The sequence below is a fragment of the Peromyscus californicus genome, unplaced genomic scaffold (genome assembly GCF_007827085.1).
Source record: "Peromyscus californicus insignis strain IS unplaced genomic scaffold, ASM782708v3 Scaffold_11__1_contigs__length_118956290, whole genome shotgun sequence".
Taxonomy (NCBI): Eukaryota; Metazoa; Chordata; class Mammalia; order Rodentia; family Cricetidae; genus Peromyscus; species Peromyscus californicus.
The window spans coordinates 47551241-47572671 of NW_026294402.1; the positions used below are offsets into that span (position 1 = coordinate 47551241).

At 41.0% G+C, this 21431-nt stretch overlaps 1 protein-coding gene across 3 annotated transcripts in view; it reads right to left on the reverse strand.

Moving 5' to 3' along the window:
• Positions 1–21431, reverse strand: part of Ddx10 (DEAD-box helicase 10) — a 468305-nt gene that overhangs the window by 265834 nt on the left and 181040 nt on the right. Inside the window, exon 18 of one of the 3 annotated variants that reach the window (XM_052760346.1) lies at positions 17909–18657. The exons of the other annotated variants lie outside the window; for them this stretch is intronic. Within the exon in view, the coding sequence (XP_052616306.1) occupies positions 18480–18657 (178 nt within the window). The 3' untranslated portion in view covers positions 17909–18479. Of the gene's footprint in view, positions 1–17908; positions 18658–21431 lie in introns of those variants that run through there. 3 annotated transcript variants of the gene reach the window in all.

The window sequence follows — 21431 nt, forward strand, 5'->3', positions numbered from 1 at the left end:
GTCAAGCATTGTATGAAAGTCTCAAAGAATTGATAAAAATGTTATTTAAAATGTATATTCACATTTAGTATTGCTAATAGCGAAGAGTGAAGACAACCCAAATGTCTACCAACTCATAAACAGAAACTAAGCAATGATCTATCTAAGTAATAGACTATTATTTAGACATAAAATGGAATTGGACACTAATATGTGTGATGATATACATGGCCCTTATGCTCAGTGAAAGACACCAGACACGAAGTAAAAGAAGGTTCGTGTTGTGTATGGCTGAAGGGAGAAAAGGTGATAGCTGACGAGTACAGGGTATATTTCTGAGGTGATGAAAATGTAAAAACTTTTGTGTTGATTTACACAAATCTGTAAATGTATTAAAAACCATTGACTAGTATAATTATATATTTTAAATAGGCATATTGTATGTATGCTAATTATATCTCATAGAGTGCCAAAGATTTTAAAAAGCATGCAGACTTCTCAAATTAAAAATCACCATGTTGATCAGCCCTCAAAGCAGGGCTTCTGGTCCAGTAGATCCGGAGTGAGAACAGGATGTGCACCTCTAACAAGTGTGCCACTGATACTGGTTCTGTTGGCTCGGAGAACTGCACTTCCAGAACCACTCATCTCTCACACTCAGAGTCTGGCTGCCTGGTGTACTTCACTCAGAAGGGCCCTCTCCTGTTCTCTGCTCTCTGGCACTCTGGATTTCTGGTTTTGTATTGGCCACCCTCAGCATGGGAAAGGGAAGGCTTCTGATTTGTCTGTTGTAATGAGGGTTGTAACTTGATGATAGGCCACGTTTGGTTGATATCTCTGTGAGGCCTGCCTTTTTCTAAAGGGAAACAGAAGAGAAGTGGATCTGGGGGAGAGAGGAGGTGGAGGAGATGGACTGGGAGGGCAGGAGCGGGAGAAACTGCTTATTGGGATGTAATATATGAGAATTAAAAATTAAAAATTAAAAAAGAGCTGTAGACTCTAAATGCAGATTAAACCTAGATCTCTGTGGGGAAGTCACTCTTCCAGAAAGTGCATGAGATTACTATTTCAGGACAGTTGGTATAACTAGCTCAGATGTGAAAAATATCCAAGCATCTTGGCTGGAAACCTGTGCATCCATCATCACCTATTCTATTTTGAAGTTACTATAGTCTTTACTTGAAGGGCCCTGTCAGGTATTCTGTATAAAAATCCTTAATACTATTATAATATGGTCATCTGTTATCTCACAATTTCCCTTCCACAAACATACTCTGAAGAAAGTCATAAGAGATGTGTTCATGAGTTTAATCGTAAGATTGTTCATCATAAGCTGTACAAAAGCAACAATTTAGAAACCACTTGATGTTCTATCACAAAAAGCGGACATCACATGATGCATGTGTTTCCCAGCACTTTCTAGGTAAGCTTTGTGTCTGAGAAGCAGGTAGATTGAGAGTCACTGTGAGGCTGGCACAGAGCTCCTGGTAACTACACCTCGCTTCTCCTGTTATTAACTTTTTTCATTAGTGTGGTACATTTGTCACAATTAATGGATCGATGCTGATAAATTATTAACTAAATGCCATGCTCTCCTCCAACTTCCTTGCTTTTTACCTGACATTCCCTTTATTATTCAGGATGCTATTTGACATTTTGCAACCCAGCCTCAGAATTTATTTCTACGACCTTGAGCATTTGAAGGACTAGGTGGGGTGTCTTGTGGATCCTCTGCCTCCTTGAGCTTGTCTGGGGTTTCTCTCATGAGAAACTCATTAAACTGAGGCTGTGTGTGCTGTTGAGGAGCCTCCCAGAGGTAGAGAGCCAATCTTACCACACAGATTCCAAAAGCACAGACCATCAGCGGGCTCAGCACTAGCACGCTTCGCTGTGATCACTTGGCAGCAGCACTCAGGCTCTTCCGCGACACGGCCTGCTCTCTTCTTTGCTCCTTTTTCCACACTGCACTCTTTGGAGGAGAGGCAGAAAGCTCAGTTCACACTCCAGGAATAGAGTCACGTTCCAGCTTCCCAAACTCAGAGCATCAACATGAATTACCTTTAATTCTCCCAGGGAGACTGGTCCCCCTCCTTTGTTTATTCAGTCATTATTCGCGTCGGCCTGGACTCACAGACACTTCTTGAACAGTGCTGTTATGACTCAGTGTTCCTTTATCTGCCTGTCAGTCACTCCTCACAGGGAGCTCTTCCAGTTGGCTCTGGTACGCCCTTGGCTTCTCTCATTTCTTGAGTTGCGACTCTTAGCACTTTCATTCTTTCTAGCACTTCAGGATGCTCCAGGCTCATGTATTTCTTGCCACAGGTCTAGAATCAGCCAATTCTTCGAGAAACACTGGTTTTGTTTTGTTTTCTGTAGTACAATATCAGAAACCAGTACCTAGGTGCTAAATGTACTTATAGATATCAGGATAACAAATTTTATATCATCAAAAATTCTAAGAGGATATTTAAGTCAAACAAAGCATTAAGAGAAAATCAGCCAAACGTTAAGTAGTTTACAAAGCATTATAATTGTATAGATTCCTTCAGATATATGGAAGAAAATACATTAAAGTACAGTAGGGGTTACTTAACAGTGGGTGTATTCCAAGAACGCATCATTAGGGGATTTGTCATTCTGTGAACATGACAAATAGAGCATACTCATAAGCCAGGATGAAATAGTGTACTATATTATGGCCACACAGCACACCCTGCTGTATGTGTGGTCCATGTTTGCTGAGGTATTATTTTGTGGCATATGATTGCACTAATGACTGTCTTCAGGCATCTGATGATAGGTAATTTTTATTTTCTTTGTCTTGTATAACTACAATTTGAAGGTTTCTGTAATTGCCATGGGTTCATTAGGAAGTACCTGCCCATGATTGATCAATGGTCATGAGTTCCTGTTGACAGAGCTGGACTTAGCGTCTAAAGCAGGGATTCTACTTCAGCTTTGTTCCCATAGCACTGGGCCCAGGCTGTACCTCAGGGTAAACTGAAGACAGCTTGGGAGTCACACATGATGATGGGATAAGGGGTGGGAGGGTGATTTACCTTGAATAGTCCAGGGTGAAGAAATGGATACCATAAATCACTGAAGAAACTGACTGCAATGCATTTTCCTCTCCCCAAATCTCTCAATCTGCTTTTTATGACTGCATCTAAATACCTAAGCCTGGGTACTTTATAAAGAAAAGAGATCTGTTTAGTTTATAATCTGGGGACTCAGGGGCATGGTAGTGACAGGATGACAGTGTATACAGGAACGAGGGATCACACCGCCACACAGTAACTGAGAAAACAACTCAGGAGACCTGCTCTTCATCCTAATAACCTGCTCTTGGGAGAACTAATTCCACCTCATTAACTTCCTTAATCCTTCCCAAGGGCATGCCCGCAGCGACAGGCCCCATCTTGTGAAGGCCTGGCCACCTCTACACTGCCACACTGATGAACAAATCTCCAACATATGAACCTTTTTGGAAAACCACAATCAAATACATGAAAAAATAAAAACTACTAAATGCTAAAGCCCAAACTTTACACGAACATGAAATATTTTTTTCAGATTCTTTTATATTATAAAGAGCTATAAATACTCAATGAGTCTACATCTGTTCAGTAAACCATACACCCCTGACTCCTACCAAAGTTGAGGAGCCCTGGACTGTATCTCCCAACTGCAGAGAAAAGCTTCAAACAGCTATGCTTAAGGTGAGACCTGGGGTTGGGGATTTAGCTCAGTGGTAGAGCGCTTGCCTAGCAAGTGCAAGGCCCTGGGTTCGGTCCTCAGCTCCGGGGGGGGGGGGGGGGGGGGTGAGACCCAGGGAGCCATACACTGTTGCTGTGGTCTGCAAGTCTATGCCCCCTCAAACAGTCCCCATAAATAGGATGAATAACTTTCTAAAAGAAGACCAAGGATTTCATTCATGCCTTTACATGGGAATGCACAGGCAAAGTCATGTATTGGTTTACCATTTATGTATGTATGTATGTATACGTCTATGTAGGTCATATTACTGTAAAAACTCACGGAACCATTTTATTAATTCTGTAGTTAAAAGTCGCACCACATATTCCGTTACAGCTGTTAGGTCAGTTAAAACAAACTAATGTATCCCCATGTTAAAGAGAAAGCACGTCATCTTACTGATCCACTTATCGATAAAGTGGGGTTTATACGAGCGGCTCTAACTTGTATATCTGTTGTTTGTGCGTCCATACAATGATGCGATGGTAGTTGGGTTCCTCATAGTAGTCTCAACCTAGAAACATCTCAAATGCCTGTCAGCAGGAAAACTGGTGAACAGATTATGGTAAAACCATGCTTTTTAGTTCCCTACTATCACACAACAAACTTCAAGACTGGAGGCATTTCTCACTATTTTGTAGGCTTGACATGTTCAGCTGGTAGCTTATGTGGCTACATTGGATTCAGAGAGCATGGCTGGACCTGGGACACCTAAAATGGCTTCTTTAACCTGTCTGGCATCTCCGATGCAATGAATGAAATGGGGCAGCCCCCTCGGACACCTCATGGGGCCAGTTTCACATAACTGAGTACAGTCCTGCTGGATCCCAAGAATTGTTTCAATTAGTGATACCTTCTTATAAGCACATGCTTTGTCCCAATTACATATAATTGCTTCATCTAATTCTCAAAAGAGCTATTTGAGGCACAGATTATTATGATTACTATTCTATTTTATAGTAAAATTGCATGAAGTTCATTCAGAGAGACCCAATGTCAGGGCTGAGGATATGGCTCAATGGTAGAAAACTTGCCTGGCACAAGTAAGTCCATGAGTTCAAAGCCCCAACATGGAAGGAAGAAAGGAAAGAAATAAGGTTAAAGAATAAGAAAGGGAAGAACAAATTCATCCTCAGTGTTGTGGCACAATATTTATAGCTCCTGTTAGGATCTTTCCCACTCCAACCTGCCTGGCAATGCAACGCCCCCACACAAGCCTAGGTCAGTGGCCTACAGTGGAACTCACTGGATTTCTGAGCCGTATTTAACTGGTTACTAGGCAATGGGGCATCATACATAAGTTTAAGTGTGAATAACTGGAAGGTTCAGTCCCACCAGGCCTACCTGCCTTTTAAAACAAAATCTTACCAACTCAACTGTGTGTATAACTGGTAGGATATATACATTCACTCTCTAAGTCTTTGTTGACCATGTCTTAAGTGCCATCTACCAGGATGTGGGATATGGCAATGAATAAAGATACCCTCTGCCATAAGTGAGCGTCTAGCCTACTTTGCTTGGCATAAAGTGGGGAGCACAGAGACTGGCAATAGGCAATGTCAGATGCTGGTGAATTCAACAATGGAAAGGGAAAAGACCGAGAATGCCCTGGAGATGAAGATTCTACTGCTTTCCACTGGTTGCTCACAGGGAGCTCCTCACAAGGCAATGCTTCGGCCATGTTGGACCTCAGGGCTGAAAAGTCCAGACAGAAGAAACAGCAAAGTCTAGAGTAATTTAAATGGCCCAAGTGAAAGGAAAGTGAGAGTAGAAGGAAGACAAAATGCTGGGCCTTTCAGGCAGAGGGGAAAGTTTTAGATTCTATCTGAAGTAAGATAAAGAGTCAATGCAGTTTTGAAGAACTCCACAAGCCAATCAACAGTTTTAAAGGATGATTGGGACTGCTTGTGATAGGAAAGGAAGTAGCAATGAATGCAATTAAGAGGTTACTGCAGCAGTCTATTGAATGGAGAGCCTCGGGAACTACAGTGGGAACAGTGATGAGTTGACTGTTGCATATATTTCAAAAGAAGAGCTAAGTGGATTTGTTAATGGGTTAGATGAAAGATATGAGACAAGCTATGAATATCTCAATGTTTTTAACCTGAGAGGCAATCAATGAAGAGAGACAGAAAATGTACAGCAGGAGAAGATTTCAGCCTGTGGCTGGGGAGGTCTAAGGCCCTATTGGGAAAGCTGTTACTGTTGTTCAGTTATATGGACATGTTAAGCCCATCAAATTGCCTCCTAAATGTTTCTGTTTATGCCCATAGATTAGTGTTGCTCTCAGCTTTGGCCTGAGAAGCTAATGTTCTCAGTGTGTAGTAGTTACTACAGAGACTCATATGGCCAAAATGATGACAATAAGTGAAGAATGATGGGACATTTCTACACCTTCTCCTAGGCTCAGGGGACATTATAGAAAAGGGGACAGAAAGACTGTAAGAGCTGGAGGAGAAGTAGCAGTGTTGTGGTGCACTGTCTTCCAGGTGTGCCATGCCACTCTACTCATGAACTCACAAGGGCTGTGATTACCTGCACAAGATTGTATCATTAACATGGGGAGGAAAGGGTCACAGATAGGACCCATCATAGATAGGAGGAGAGGAACATAAGATCCCACCTCCCTGAACAACTAATGGCAGTTGTTGTTTTTTGGTGGTGTAAACACTGGCTAATTGTTCATATTCCTGTAAATTACTGCTCTTCATGAAAGCAACCCTAATTAAACTTATTGGGGAGTACACACACACACACACAAATTCAAAGTAGAAACAGAACTGGCTTGGAAGGAGATCAGTAGGAATGAGATGGGGTCGAGAGAGTTAATGGGAAGTAAATATGAGCAAATACATTTCATATATAATATATGAAAATATCATAATGAAACTCTAATCATGCATAACTAATATGTAATTAGGAAAACAAATAGAAGCAAACAGAAAAGGAGAGTACAAAGAGGAGTCAGTATTTAATAACATGAGAAAGACAATTCTATAGATAGATCAATTAGGATGGGCCCCAAGAATTGATCTTGGATATACTAACACAGAAGTCTACGGCAATCTAGCAAGATCTGTTTTAGCAAAGAAAACACAAAAGCTCAATAATGGAATGACTTCCAGTATCCATCTTCCCATGGCAACCTGATGGTATAATATACACTGGAATTACTCTTTGTCAGAGTGATGGAGAAAACATTCTATAGGTAGGCTCTCTGAGGAAGAGAGCTGAAGATGAAGATCATCAATCACACTGAGGAAAGTGGTGCTGGCCAGGAGCCTCATTTCCATGAAAGTCCTGTCACAGTCATGTGGAGAAAGGGGCTGGAGAATGAGGGATGTGACCTGGAGAAGCACCAGAAGCTTCCATCAACAGTGCCTGCTAATGGGGCACATGCCTAATGGGAGCAGGCCAAAAGCCTGCTGGTGCCCTGGTAGACACTGTAAGAGACTTTAACGGTTCTGTGTTTGGAAGAACCTCTAACGGTCATTCAGTGGTGAATGAAGAGTCTTTCCAACCAATGATGTTTGATCAAAGAGATAGTCATATCTAAAAACTGAAGTTTAGTTGAAAAATGGTATTGTACATAAGAACTATCTCTAAACAAAGCTGATATCTGGATAGATACTATAAATTTATAGGGGAAAAGATAGGAGATGTGATCTTAGGATAAGAAAATAATTCTGAGACATGACACTGCACAGTCAATAAAGGAAAAGTCAAATGCATTGAATATCAAAAATTAAAGTTCTTGTTCTTCAAAAGACAGCTAGGAGATAAATGCATAAGAAAGAGAAACTCAGACTAAGAGAAAAGATTTGAAAATCATATATGCAATAAAGAACTTGCATCTGGAATATCAAACTTCTAAATTCTCAAAGATTCATAATAAAAATAATTAGCAAAATATGAAACAGATATTTCACCAAAGAAAGCTACAGAGACGACACAAAAGCACAAGGAAAGCCCGCACTGTTTTCAGTTGTTGGGACAATGAAAGTCATAATGTGATAACCACTCAGAATCCATTAAAATGATGTACCACATCAAGTAATGGGTGGAGAAGTAGGGTCTTTCACACACTATAGATACAATGATAATAGCCATTTAAGAAAACCATTTGAAGTTTTTTTTTTTAAGGCAAGTAAAGAGATACTAACCCACTCAAACATGTGGCTCTGGCAGGCCTTGAACTTCTCCCCCATTCCCTCTGCCTTTTTTTTTTTAATTATAAAGGAACTTTTTATTCATTTTATATACCAACCACAGATCCCCCTTTCTTCCCTCCTCCCGCCCCTCCAGCCTCCACCACACACACTAACCCTCCCTCATTCCCTCCTCCAACAAGGTATGGCCTCCCATGGGGAGTCAGCAGAGCCTGGTACATTCAGTAGAGGCAGGTTCAAGCCCCTCCCCCTGCATCAAGGCTATGCAAGGTGTCCCACCATAGGTAGTGGGCTCCAGCTCATGCACCAGGGATAAATCCTGATCCTACTGTCAGGGGGCCCCTTATGCAGATCAAGCTAAACAACTGTCTCACTTATGCAGAGATCCTAGTCCAGTCCCGTGGAGGCTCCACAGCTATTGGTCTAAAGTTCATCATAAGTTCCCACTAGTTCCCACTAGTTCCCAGGTCATATAAGTAAAAACTGTACGTGGGGTACTCCTAGAAGTAATACTCCTTTTAGGAATAGCCTAAATTGGTTGTCTCGGTAGGTTTTCCCATCATGATGCCCCTTGCTCATAGAATCCTTCTTCTCTCTCTTTGACTAGACTTATGGGACCTCCTGAAACTAAAAAGCTTCTGTAAGGCAAAGGACATGGTAAATAAGACAAAATGACCATACAGAATGGGAAAAGATCTTTACCGACCCCACATATGACAGAGGGCTGATCTCCAAAATACATGAAGAATTCAAGAAACTAGACATCAAAATACAGAACAATCTATTAAAAAATGGGCTACAGAGCTAAACAGAGAATTCTCAAGTGGTTGAAAGACATTTAAGGAAATGCTCAACATTCTTAGTCATCAGGGAAATGCAAATCAAAACAATTCTGAGACACCATCTTACACCTGTCAGAATGGCTAAGATCAAAAACCCTGAAGACAGCTTATGTTGGAGAGGATGTGGAGCAAAGGGAACACACCTCCACTGTTGGTGGGAGTGTAAACTTGTACAGCCACTTTGGAAATCAGTATGACGATTTCTCAGAAAATTGGGAATCAATCTACCTCAAGACCCAGCAATACCACTCTTGGGCATATACCCAAAGGATGCTCAATCATACCACAAGGACACATGCTTAACTATGTTCATAGCAGCATTATTTGTAACAGTTAGAACCTGGAAACAACCTAGATGCTCCTCAACCAAAGAATGGATAAAGAAAATGTGGCACATAAACACAATGGAGCACTACTCAGCAGTGAAAAACAGTATCATGAAATTTGTAGGCAAATGGATAGAACTAGAAAATATCCTTAGTGAGGTAACCCAGACTCAGAAGGACAAACATGGTATGTACTCACTCATGAGTGGATATTAGATATAAAGCAAAAGATAATCAGACTACAACCCACAGCTCCTGAGAAGCTAGCTAACAAGGAGGACCAAAAGAGAAACACATGGGTCGCCCTGGGAAGGGGAAATAGATGAGATCTCCATGAGTAAACTGGGGGTGAGAAAGGCTAACGGAGGATAGGGGATGAGGGATGAGAACATAAGGGAACGGTATGGTCAAGTTGAAACTGGGACGGAGTGGGAGAGCAATTAAAGAGATACCATGATAGAGGGAGACATCATGGGGATAGTGAGAAACCAGGTGCTAGGGAAGTTCCCAGGAATCCACAAGGATAGGGTCATTTAGACTACTAGCAATAGTCCCCTTCCCCTTCTCCCTAGTTCCCTATCTCCTTTTGCACCACATCCTAGCCCATCCTAACACAGACCTCCCCTTCTTCTCCACTTAAAATTACACCTACAAGGTCATTTGCTGCTGTTTTCTACCTGAGTCAGAAAGCAGCCACTTTAACTTTTCTTCCCCAGTTAATAAAGGATCTCTCTGTGAAAACAGGTGTTTGGGTGTGGTTTGTGCCTAATCCAGGCCCCAGGAGGAAGTCCTCCACTGTGCGGGGGTGGGGGGTGGGGTCTCCTTTAGTAAGTATACGCTATAACATGCAGCAGCTATTTTACTTCTAGGCATCATACAAAGAACGTACATAGCAGCAGAACTTGCAGTTTCCAAAAATAAAGAAAATTTAATCTGTTGATTTACAAATGAATGTTCAAACTGTGGTGTGACCCATATACTAGATTATTATTCAGAAAAAAAAAAAAGAAGAATGCTATTGACTTAACATTCTCCCTGGACTGACCACAGGATAATGACATTGAGTAACAGGAACAAGACAAAAATCAAGTCAAACTTATGATCCCATTTAAAAAAATTCTAGAAAATGTAGACTCTTGAATAGTGACGGAAAGCAAATCAATGTTTGGTGAGAAAGTAGGGTGAGGAGGGGAAGGCTGGTCATGAGGCAGAGAATACAAATGGCATGAGAAAAATCTTTAGGGGCAACTACAATATGGTTCATAGATGTATGTATGCATAGTTCAAAACAAATTTCTTACTTTAAACATGTGCAGCTTGTTGAACATCAATTATGTCTCATAAACTGTGATAGGAGGAAAAAAACCTGGGAGAATGGTATAAATGATATAAACAGAAACAGACAATAATTTTGAGGAGTTATGCCAACAGACATATCATGTCTAACATGCAGTCTGTGAGCAACATGCGCCTTAGGATAGCCATGAATTGTTCCTGTTACTCAACATCATTACCCTGAGGTCAATCCACAAAGAACTCAAGTCAATGGCATATTCTTTTTTTCTTGTTGAATAATAATTCATTCTATGTGTCATACCACAGTTTAACCATTTACCTGTAAATCAACGGATTAAAACCAAAATCTTAATGAAAACATTATGAGATCTTCTGTGACTTTTTTTTTCATAATTTGATTATGTGATTTTCAAATGCAAACTTTCTAGATGAAATCATGTTGCAATGTCAAAAGATTGGATACACTTGGGAAAGTGATTTAAGGTAACAGGGAGGGAATCAAACTTTTAGTTTTAGCTTTTCTTTTCTAGATGGGACACATTCCAGGAGACATATTTGTCCACTAATCCAGTAGGAAAGAAAACTTAGTAATAAAGGAGACACCTGTAGCAGCGGTAATCCTGAGCAGACTAGAAGAGATGGAGACTGACATACAAGCAGCAGGGGGGACCAGAGAGTACACAGCTCAGGTGCCAGAAGCAGATGGACATTGATTGGCAGCTGGGCAAGTTCTCTTTGGACCACGTCCTTCTTAGCGAAACCCAAAACAAGAGTGAGGGAGAAGCTTTGCAAGTTTACAAAGAGAGGGAAGGAGTGACCAGAAGATGAAGCCAAGGAAACACAAAAGGCTCACTGAAGAACAATGACCATGAATTTGACAGTGAGGGGGGCCCACATGGTTGGACACTCTTCTACTGCTAACGCGTCTGCAAACTAAGCCTTCAGACTTGAAACCGACCAGATTCATCCATGCTCCCCACCCTTGCTGTCCATCCAGTTGTCGTTTCTCTTTCCTTTACAAATGTGTCCTGTGCATCTTTGCTTACTGTCCACCCTTGCTGCATCCCATACTGAGACTGGTACAGAGGTGATGTGGGAGGGCGTCCACAAGAAGCACTTTCCTCCTCCCTCAAGGAGCATCTGTTAGCAGCTACGTGAGGCAGACACTCCTAGGGGAAACTGTGTCCTTCCTGTGGCTACAGCTAAAATCTTTTCTTTTTTTGGGGGGGGGCGGGGTTTAAGTATGCCCAAAAGTATTCCTGTCTACTACCGAAGACATGAGTTAAACACGTTCAAAATGTTCCTCCCTGCCACCTTGACCTATAACCTTAAACCAACACACTCTGGTCATGCACATATAAAGCTGAAATGCTCTGAAATGTGCCTGCCCCAAACGCTTTTGCATGGGGTACAGCTCTGTGATATTAGCCCCATGCTTCTTTTGTTTGGAATTAACTTTGGTGCTTCCCTATCCCATTTGCCTTCTCAACTCTTTAACTCTTGGCCATACCTGTTTAGGCTTCATACTCACCAACGTGCGCACCTACTGCATTTGGTTATAATTCCATCTATTTACGACCTGTATCTGTGAGCATTTCTCCTGCTTATCCCCACACACCATTCTCCATCCTGCTTCCTGGGAGGCAATCTGCTCTCAGACTTCCAGTAGGGCTGGGTCAGTGAAGGCCACTAACTAGTCTAGCAAAGACAGCAAGGTCAGCATTTACTCCCGTGGTCCTTTTCAGCCACTCACCCCCCTGCTGAGTGTGTATTTCAACTTGAAGGCCGGGACACAGCTGTGCGTCTACTCTCTCCTACTGGGTTTTAGTCACTAACTTCCTCAAGTCCTCAAGGTGGGGTAACGCCTCTATTAGTAGCCTTAAGGTGGACAAGCTTTTGTGATTCTCTTACTCTGCCCTCTTATATGTAAATAAAGTTTTTATTAACACACCCCTCCTTAGGATTATCCTAATTTGTGTGCACCATCTGTTTCCTGCTGGGACTCTGATAGAATACCTGTTTGTGAACAATGATTTAATAACTCTGAATTCCATTACAGCCTCAAAACAAAAACAGCCATGGGCCAGCAGCATCACCATCCTCTGGGAGCTTGGTAGAAATGCATAATTCCAGGTCCCAGACCTGCTGGATCCCAGTCTAGAATTTGAAAATTCCCTGGTGGTTCTTTTGTGAGCTGCAACCCAAGAAGCATCACATTTTTTTTTTTTTTCTAAATTTTATTAAAGATTTTTGAAAGGAAAAAAAAGCCACAAAAGATTCACTCAGACTAGTTCAGGTTATGGGATTTCACATCTCACATCAGGCAGTAAATGAGAAAGTCTCTGTCTCAGAAATCAAATAGGACCATGAACAATTGTTAGCTTATTACTCTTGAGAATAAGGGGTCCCTGAAATAAAATGGTTTATTGAAGCATTCCTGATACTATCCCTCAAAGGACTGCTTCTAAGACAAGTTTCCAGAGCTCCCAGCAGCAAGGGCAAGTACCATTTGGAAAAGTATCTGTTGGACCAAAAGAAGAAAGAATGTTTCTATTAAAAGATTAGAGGAAGGTATACATTATAGTGAATCTTCACTGGCTTTAGCAAGGATGGGTAGGGCGATGTGAAGAGAAAACCGCAGGGGAGGTCAGCCAGCACAGAGGTCAACATGGTTTCTGGATGGATCGGTGATATAAGGTGTCGGTTTAGGTTTTAGCATACATTCAAGAATGTAAAATGGTCTTTTGCCATTTTCCCCATCTCCCTTCCCTTCTATCCTTAGAGCCTTCTAATTAATGTCTGAACAAACATTGGAGAAACGTTTTCTTATCAAATTTCATGAACACAAATACTAGAGAGTCAATTTAGGATAAAAAAGGTCAAGCACAAGAGTGAATCGGGAGGTGCATTAGTTTTGTTGATACTGTGAGCAGACGCCCAGCAGAAACAAGGAAGTACTTACGCTGCTCATGGTTTGCGAGCTTTCAGCCCAGCATAATGTGAAGCTATCACAGAGGTACTCACACCATGGCACAGCAGCCATGCTTTAACAGAAGAGGCCAGAACTTGCCCAGAGACCCATTTCTAAACAGACTTCATCTTCTGCAGTTCTACCATTCCCCAACAGTGCATTAAAAATTTTGAATTTTATCAATGGATTCAAATGATTCATAATCTGTTTGTCTTTGGAAACAACTTCACAGACATACTAAGAGGTATGCTATAACTTAAGCAGGAGCTTCTCAATCCAATCAAGTTGAATCGAGATGAATCATCGCATTAGGCCTTGTCCAGTCATCCCTAACTATAATTCACTATTCTCCACATTGCCTCGGCTCCCAAGAACCTCTAGATCTCTTAGGCATGTATTCTGTATCTTCCTGCCAGCATCCTCCTTCATTTATCTATTTATTTAATTCATAATCTGAACCCCTCCCCCTTTTTTGGTCCATCATTACACTCTCTGTTCTATCCTGTAAACTTCTTCCTCGGTATCTAAATTACAGTGGAGAGTAAGAATGTTACTTGTCTCAGATGCCCTTCAACTGAAGAATGGATAAACAAAATGTGGTACATATACACAATGGAATACTACTCAGCAGAAAAAAACAATGGCATCATGAGGTTTGCAGACAAATGGATGGATCTAGAAAAAATCATCCTGAGTGAGGTAACCCAGACTCAGAAAGACAAACATGGTATGTACTCACTCATAGCAGGATACTAGACATGAAACAAGGATGAATTGTCTGCTACTCACATCACCAGGGAGGCTACCCAGAAAACAGGACCCCAAGAAAGACACAGGGATCGCCCAATGACAGAGAAATGGAATGAGATCTACATGAACAGCCTGGACATGAGTGGGGGTAATGAAAGGCGAGGGTCGAGGGAAAGAGAGCTTGGGGGAGCGGGAGATCCCAGCTGGATCAACAACAGAGAGGGAGAACAAGGAATAGGAGACCATGGTAAATGAAGACCACATGAGAACAGGAAGAAGCAAAGTGCTAGAGAGGCCCACAGAAATCCACAAAGATACCCACACAACAGACTGCCGGCAATGGTCGAGAGACAGCCCGAACTGACCTACTCTGGTGATGGGATGGCCAAACACCCTAATTGTTGTGCTAGAAACCTCATCCAACTACTGAGGGATCTGGATGCAGAGATCCATGACTAGGCCCTGGGTGGAGCTCTGGGAGTCCAATCAACGAGAATGAGGAGGGTTTATATGAGCGAGAATTGTTGAGACCAAGGTTGGATAAAGCACAGGGACAAATAGCCAAATGAATGGAAACACATGAACTATGAACCAATGGCTGAGGGGTCCACACTGGATCAGGCCCTCCGAATGGGTGAAGACAGTTGATTGGCTTGATCTGTTTGGGAGGCATCCAGGCAGTGGGACCAGATCTTGTGCTCATTGCATGAGTCGGCTGTTTGAAACCTGGGGCCTATGCAGGATTGTTTGGCTTGGCCTGGGAGGAGGGTACTAGACCTACCTGGACTGAGTCTACCAGGTTGACCTCAGTCTGTGGGGAAGGCTTTGCCCTGGAGGAGATGGGAATGGGGGGGGCGTTGGGGGGAAGGTGAGGGGGACGGGAGGGGGGAGAACAAGGGAATCCGTGACTGATATGTAGAACTGAATTGTATTGCAAAATAAATTAAAATAAATTAAAAAAAAAAAAAAAAAAGGAAGGTTACTTGTCTAATCTGTCTGCTTGGGCAAAGCTTTCAGCATCAGTGTCTCTCACATGCTAAACGAAGGGTTCGCTGTCAATTGCTGAGTCAGCAGGCACTATGTGCCGTGGAACGGATCTGCCCTAGGCTCTCTGATCAGCAGGGGCACTGGAAGACAATCACACCATGATTATGTCTCATCTTAAGTGATACAAAGCAGGCTTTCAAATCTTGGTTGCAGATTCCTTTCCTTACATCGCCACCTCACAGGAACATCTGCATCCTTTGGCAGCCTCTGATATCAAGGCTCAGAGATTACTTCGTGTTCAGGGTATTTCAAGTGTTGTATAACAAAATTAATTACATTTAATTAAACTTATCCATTTTTTTATGGCCCCAAACAAATCCAGAATGCCATGTAAGCTTATGAGATGGCAGCTCTCCAAAGGCTTTTGCTTTCAGAGACTTATGTAATTTTAGGGATTATTTTACACCAGCGAGTCTGATGAATGGCCTTTCAGCCTTGGTTTAGCAGCAAGAATTAGTCTCTGGGTCCTAGAAAATACAAACTGTGTCCTTTTTCTTTCCTAAGGCCCTGCAATAGCTCCCTCCCTCAAACAAGCACCGTCCTTTCTCCATCAGCTCTTTTTATGACACACTAAAATTATGCATTTGGCCCCTTCTCCCAACTAAATAAATGGAGGCAGCAGAGGGAAACTGTCGCTCACAGGTCGGGTACAGAGTGTGCGGCAGGGTAGGACTCACTAGCACACTAAACCAATAGCTATTCTCATTTATTACATGTTTCTCTCAGGTGGTGTGTTAACCCAGGACTCAGCGTGTTTCTTGTTCTGCAAGGGTAGGGGTACCTAATCAACTGCACCTTGAGCCTAGACCGAAAGAATACCTTTGTCTCTGGTCCACACTGTCCAGGGGATGGAGGTCTGGCAGGAGCTGTCACAGCTAACATCTACCATGCACTGTTACCTTTCAGATAGTTTTCAAAATTAGCAAAGAACACACTGAACTGCTTAATAAGGATCTAATCAGTTCTACAGATAAAACACGATCCAAGGTAGTTTATGAAGCAAATGCCTTGTAATATATCTATTTAGTAATTATATAGAAGCAGCCAATAGGCTTAATTCCTCTTCAGGAAAAACATCTAAAATGGGGCAGCATAAAATCAATGGTCAGCCTTCATTTTATGCACTCCTGTACTCGATGATCTTTGAAAGTCTTCAAGGACAACAGACTGTTTCAGAAACTCTAATTTCAAAATCTCGAGTTTTTAATCCCTGATTTCCTTTTCTGTTTACCCTTTCTTCTCTGTTAAAGTAATTACAACTAATTTTTATGTCCATAAACTCTCTCTCCTTCCTACAGAGGTGACAGAACAGTGTGCTACACCATACCTTTAAAAGCTCTCTTGGTTTAGGGTGGAAGGTTCTAAGAGACAAAGTCTTCTGGACAGGATAAGACTGCTTCACTCTTAAATACATAGCAGTTGTGACTGTCTGCACATGACTGAGCCACTCAACATTACATTATGGCCGAGCAAGGGGTACATGAGCCCCCAGTCAGAGCTCAACTACTTACAGCTCACAGATGCTAGGCAAGGAAGTCAGTTTCCTTTACAGATGCGTTCCCTTGTAAGTTGACCATACTCCAGTGGATGGCCCCGCACCCATGGACTTACGGTCAAATACTAATTGGACTTAGGAGGAGATGAAGTTGGAAGGGGGATATGAATAGGGAGTGGTGCCCAGGAGGAGCTGGAAGGAGAAGCATTGGGTAAATTATGATTAAAATATACATGTGCATGAAATTCTCAAAAATTAAAAAAATATATTAAAAAGTAAATAAATTTCTCTTGGTTTTCTGTGAGTGGTCATTAAATCAAAGCCCTAATTATGAATTATAGGGAAGGTGCTATATTTGGCCTAAAGGACATAAACGATGGATAAAATATAATCCTGTTCTCAAGGAAACTGTCAGATAGCAGGGCAACATGTCCATAGAAAAAGGTTGATTATATCACACAACAGACACCATAACAGAAGAAAACAGAAGGGAAACATGCTCAGATCTACAGGCTACAGAGAGAACTCCCAGGGAAGGTAGTTGAAGACTGTCATGGTAGAAGACTAGTTAAGAACCTCAGGGGTCTGGGAAAGTGCCGATAAGACTCTAAACTCTGAGGAAAGGCTGAAGCTCTGAGAGGAAGCAGGACCAGTCACTAAAGAGGAAGAATCAACAGGAGCAGCCTGGGGAAAGCTGGCAGTCACTATGACTGTGGGAAGATGGTCACCCAAGAGGTCACTGATAACAAGGCAGATGACACAGTTGTTTTGAGACAAATACAGACAGCAGCTGGAAGTGCTGAGACACCCAGCTGTGGTGTAATCCATCTACCTTAAGAGTAAGGACTGAACTTACAGCTATTACTAAAAATTAGTCTTGGTATGAATGGGATAGGAAGACGATTAAGAATCCCGAGAGTGACAATCTATATTAAAATCAATCATTTCACGTCAATGCCCAGATATTTCCATGTTTTCTTTTTGGAAACTGATAGCATTTATATCAAAACAGAGGTTCTGTCTCATTTTCTTACTATCAGGAACTAGGCGGAGTCCCATGACACCTGCTAAAAAGAGCACATGAAGAATGTCTTCAGAAATCTAGTGAATTTATAAATAACTGCCAGTAACCTGCAAGTATAAGTGCAATGTGTTACTTTTGAGTAGGCTAAATTAACAATACAAACCCTGCTTCAGGAGTTTGTCACATGTTTTAATTTTATGAATCTATCCTTGAGTGTCTTTCATATTACTGGACATAATGAAAACAATAGTACTTTACATTATAGGAAATATGTTTATTTTTTCTGCACTCAATTAAAAAAATACTCATTCTTTGTCAGGGCTGGTCCAGTATACTGTTTCTTTGGAGATAATGAAATATACATAAAATTATTATCCATTTAACAATAACATTAAAATTCCTGTATTGTATGAAAAACGGGTATGAACAAAGGATCCAGAACCTGCCTGTAAAACACAGAAACAGGGACTAGGTACACAGCTCAGTAGTAGAGCACTTGTCTACCATGTGCAAGGCCTTGGTTTAACCCTCAGCACTATGAAAACAAAATAAGCATTTCCAATGGTGGGTAATAGGAGCCTACTGATAAATTCTAAGAGAGCACATACTGCAAAATGGTAAAGTGTACAATACATCCTTACTTTGAGTATGTTTCTTGATGTTTCAAAATCAGTTTGTGAGAAAGAAACCCAGAGATGTGATCATTTCTGTTAGAGAATGTATCCTCTGAGAATGGGACACATAGTCTAAGTGCCCCCAAGCTCTTTTCAACTTCTTGCCTACATAATGATGTCCATCAAAGTCCACGAAGGCACAGAGAATATTTAGTTTTGACTTTTGAGCAGGTGTAACACCAGCTCTTCATCCTCTGCTAAGGACAGGCCTGTATCCAAAGACTCTAACGTTTCCCACTTGGCCTTCTTTCCATGATGACTTCTTGGTAGTACATCGTCCACTTCAGGGTTACTCCTTTTCCTCATTCCTTGCTTCTTCTTGGTGTCACTGGTGGGAACAAATCCAATGATTTACTTTATAAATAATTAACCCAGTATGAAGTCAACACATTTAAAATGGGACAGAATAACCCAAATGTAAAACAGATAGTTGGTAAAATGACATTATATGAGACAGAAAGAAACCAAAATACCATGACACCTATGTCACACCTATATACACTATACACACACACACACACACACACACACACACACACACACACACACACACACACACACCCCTTCCCATTAGTGCATAGTTAGAGGGCCTATCATAAAACAGGCATATACAGGGTACTGCATAAACTATATGGCAGTCAATATAATAATGACAAGGAGCTCTGGATATATTATTCATAATTTGAAGACACTGAGAAACTCCTTAGGTATGTCAGACTATAATATATCCCTTGTCTTAACATATCAAATTATCTCTATTTAGAGTTAAGCCACCCTTTAGATGGCAGGCTACATAGGCTATAGATACAGATAAGGGTATCAGGTACTACTTCTAATATTAGCTGGATTTTATGTTAAGATAAAGAGCCTAAAGTGTCAAAAAAGTACCAAATCAACTTCCTTCCTTTAAAACTGCAGACCTAATGTGCACATACAGTCTTAAGAAACTAAGTGCTGTTGGACAACCCTGTACACATCCTGCACACCAGTTATTAAAATAGAACTAACTTCTGAGAAGGAAAAAAAATCACTAAGTGTATTCAATAAAGACAAAACACAGGGCAGATGAAAGGCTACCTGAGTTCAATCCTGGAAATTCACATGGTAGAAAAAAATTGCTTTCTGACTTCCACAAGTGGCCATGGCATAGTCGTAAATCAATAAATATATTTTAAAAAATCATAAACACTTTAAGATATCAAACACAATGGAGGGCATGGTGCAAGATGGCAGCTGAGTAAGAATGGCTGACAATCTCCCCTCCACCCACTCACCAAGTCGAACAGCTATTTACATGCTAACTGATCAGCACAGAGCTAAGGAAGTCAGTAATCACTTCAAAATAGCTCAATATAGTAAAAAGACATTTTTATAAACCTCGTGGTAACCACAAAGCAAACATCAGTAACTGACAAATGCCAAACAATAACAGGAAATCAAAAATACAGCAACAACGCAATTCCCTTAACTACCAAGAAAGACTGTGATAGAGAAAGTAAACACAATACTAGATATTTTATACAGAAAAATCCCCCAAATACCAACAAATTATTGGAACTAATCAGTAAACTCAGGAAAGATACAGAACGTAAAATCAACATACAAAAACCAACAGCATTACTCTATCTAACAGTGAGTTACCCAAAATATAAATCAGGAAGCCCATCCTATTTATAGTTGTTCTAAGAAATAAAACACCTAAGAATAACACCTAAGGCGAAGTGGCTTGACAATGAGACACTAATGGAAAGCTTTTAAAAAGGAAACAAAAAAGGAAAATTTGTTCTACATTCATAAGAGTGGAAGAATCAATATTGTTAAAAATGTCCAAAGTGACTCCCAGAGTCAACATAATCTCCATCAAAGTGTCAATGTCATTCTGTACAGAAGTGGGGAAACAATTCTCAAATTTACATGGAACTAGGAAAAAATTCCTAAAATTTACATGAACCCACCATGACGTGGGAGATGGGGAGAGAAAAGGGGGGAAAAGGAAGGAGGAAACTAGGGAGGGAGAGAGAGGGAGGGAGAGAGGGAGGAAACAGTAGCCAATCAAATAAACTCTGAAGTTTTATTATTTACTTAAAATTGTTCTGAGAATTAAATGAAACCAGGTAAATAAAAACATACAGTAGTTCTTAACACATTAACTTTCTGCCTAAAAATTATACCCATTCAAAAAATTCTCACAGTGGCTGTATATAATAACGAGCAAAAAATGCTACATAAATATCACATTATATGCCAACTACATGATGTATTAAAAAAAGAATGAATTGTTCAAGTTTGAATGGACTCCATTACTGTTTAGAAGATAGCCTGATATAAAAGTGAAAATGCCTAATCAGCATATCCATTTATAACCAGCTGGAAGCAAAACTATAGATAATTCCCCCATTTACCTCCCAGAATCCCAAATGCTCTGACTCAGCCACTTTCTTCACCAATAGGGAAAGGCAAGCTAGATGATACAATGTGGCTATTCAAAGCCACAAACTGCTGAACTTAGAAAGGGTGCCTGAAGCAACCAACAAGAAAGACTTCAATAAGAACTCAACCAGCAAAGAATTAAGAGAATTCTTGTTTTTTAAAAAAGTAAAAGCTTTTTTAAAAGATAGTCACAATGCATTTAGGAGTGTGGGCAATTCTGTGCCAATCCCACTAGGTTACAGTGTCATCCATGACTAGATAAAGACACGCTGGTTTTGTCCTGCTTGCATGCTGAGTGCACCTGGGCGAGGCGCACAGAAAGCTTCATTAGTACGCTCTGCTAACGTATCTTCCTCGTGTAATGTGCTCCTGCACACTATATTCTCTGCAGGAAAGAGCTGCTTCAGATTTTTTTTTTCCAAAGGAAAATTGGATATGAATGTCGCCTATGTTCAATTAGCAACTGAAATTTTAGGAAGGCATTTTATGATTACTTTCTATAGCAAATAAGTGGTGGTATGAATAACAAGTCATCTGGTAATAGGATGGGAATTCTATAGATAATCTGCCACAATTTAAGCTCTAAGAAATAGTAATCAGAAAAGCAACAATCTGGTTTCATCAGAAAAGGTCTCTTTCCAATGCCACGGTGTGCTAGAAGTCCTCAGTTGT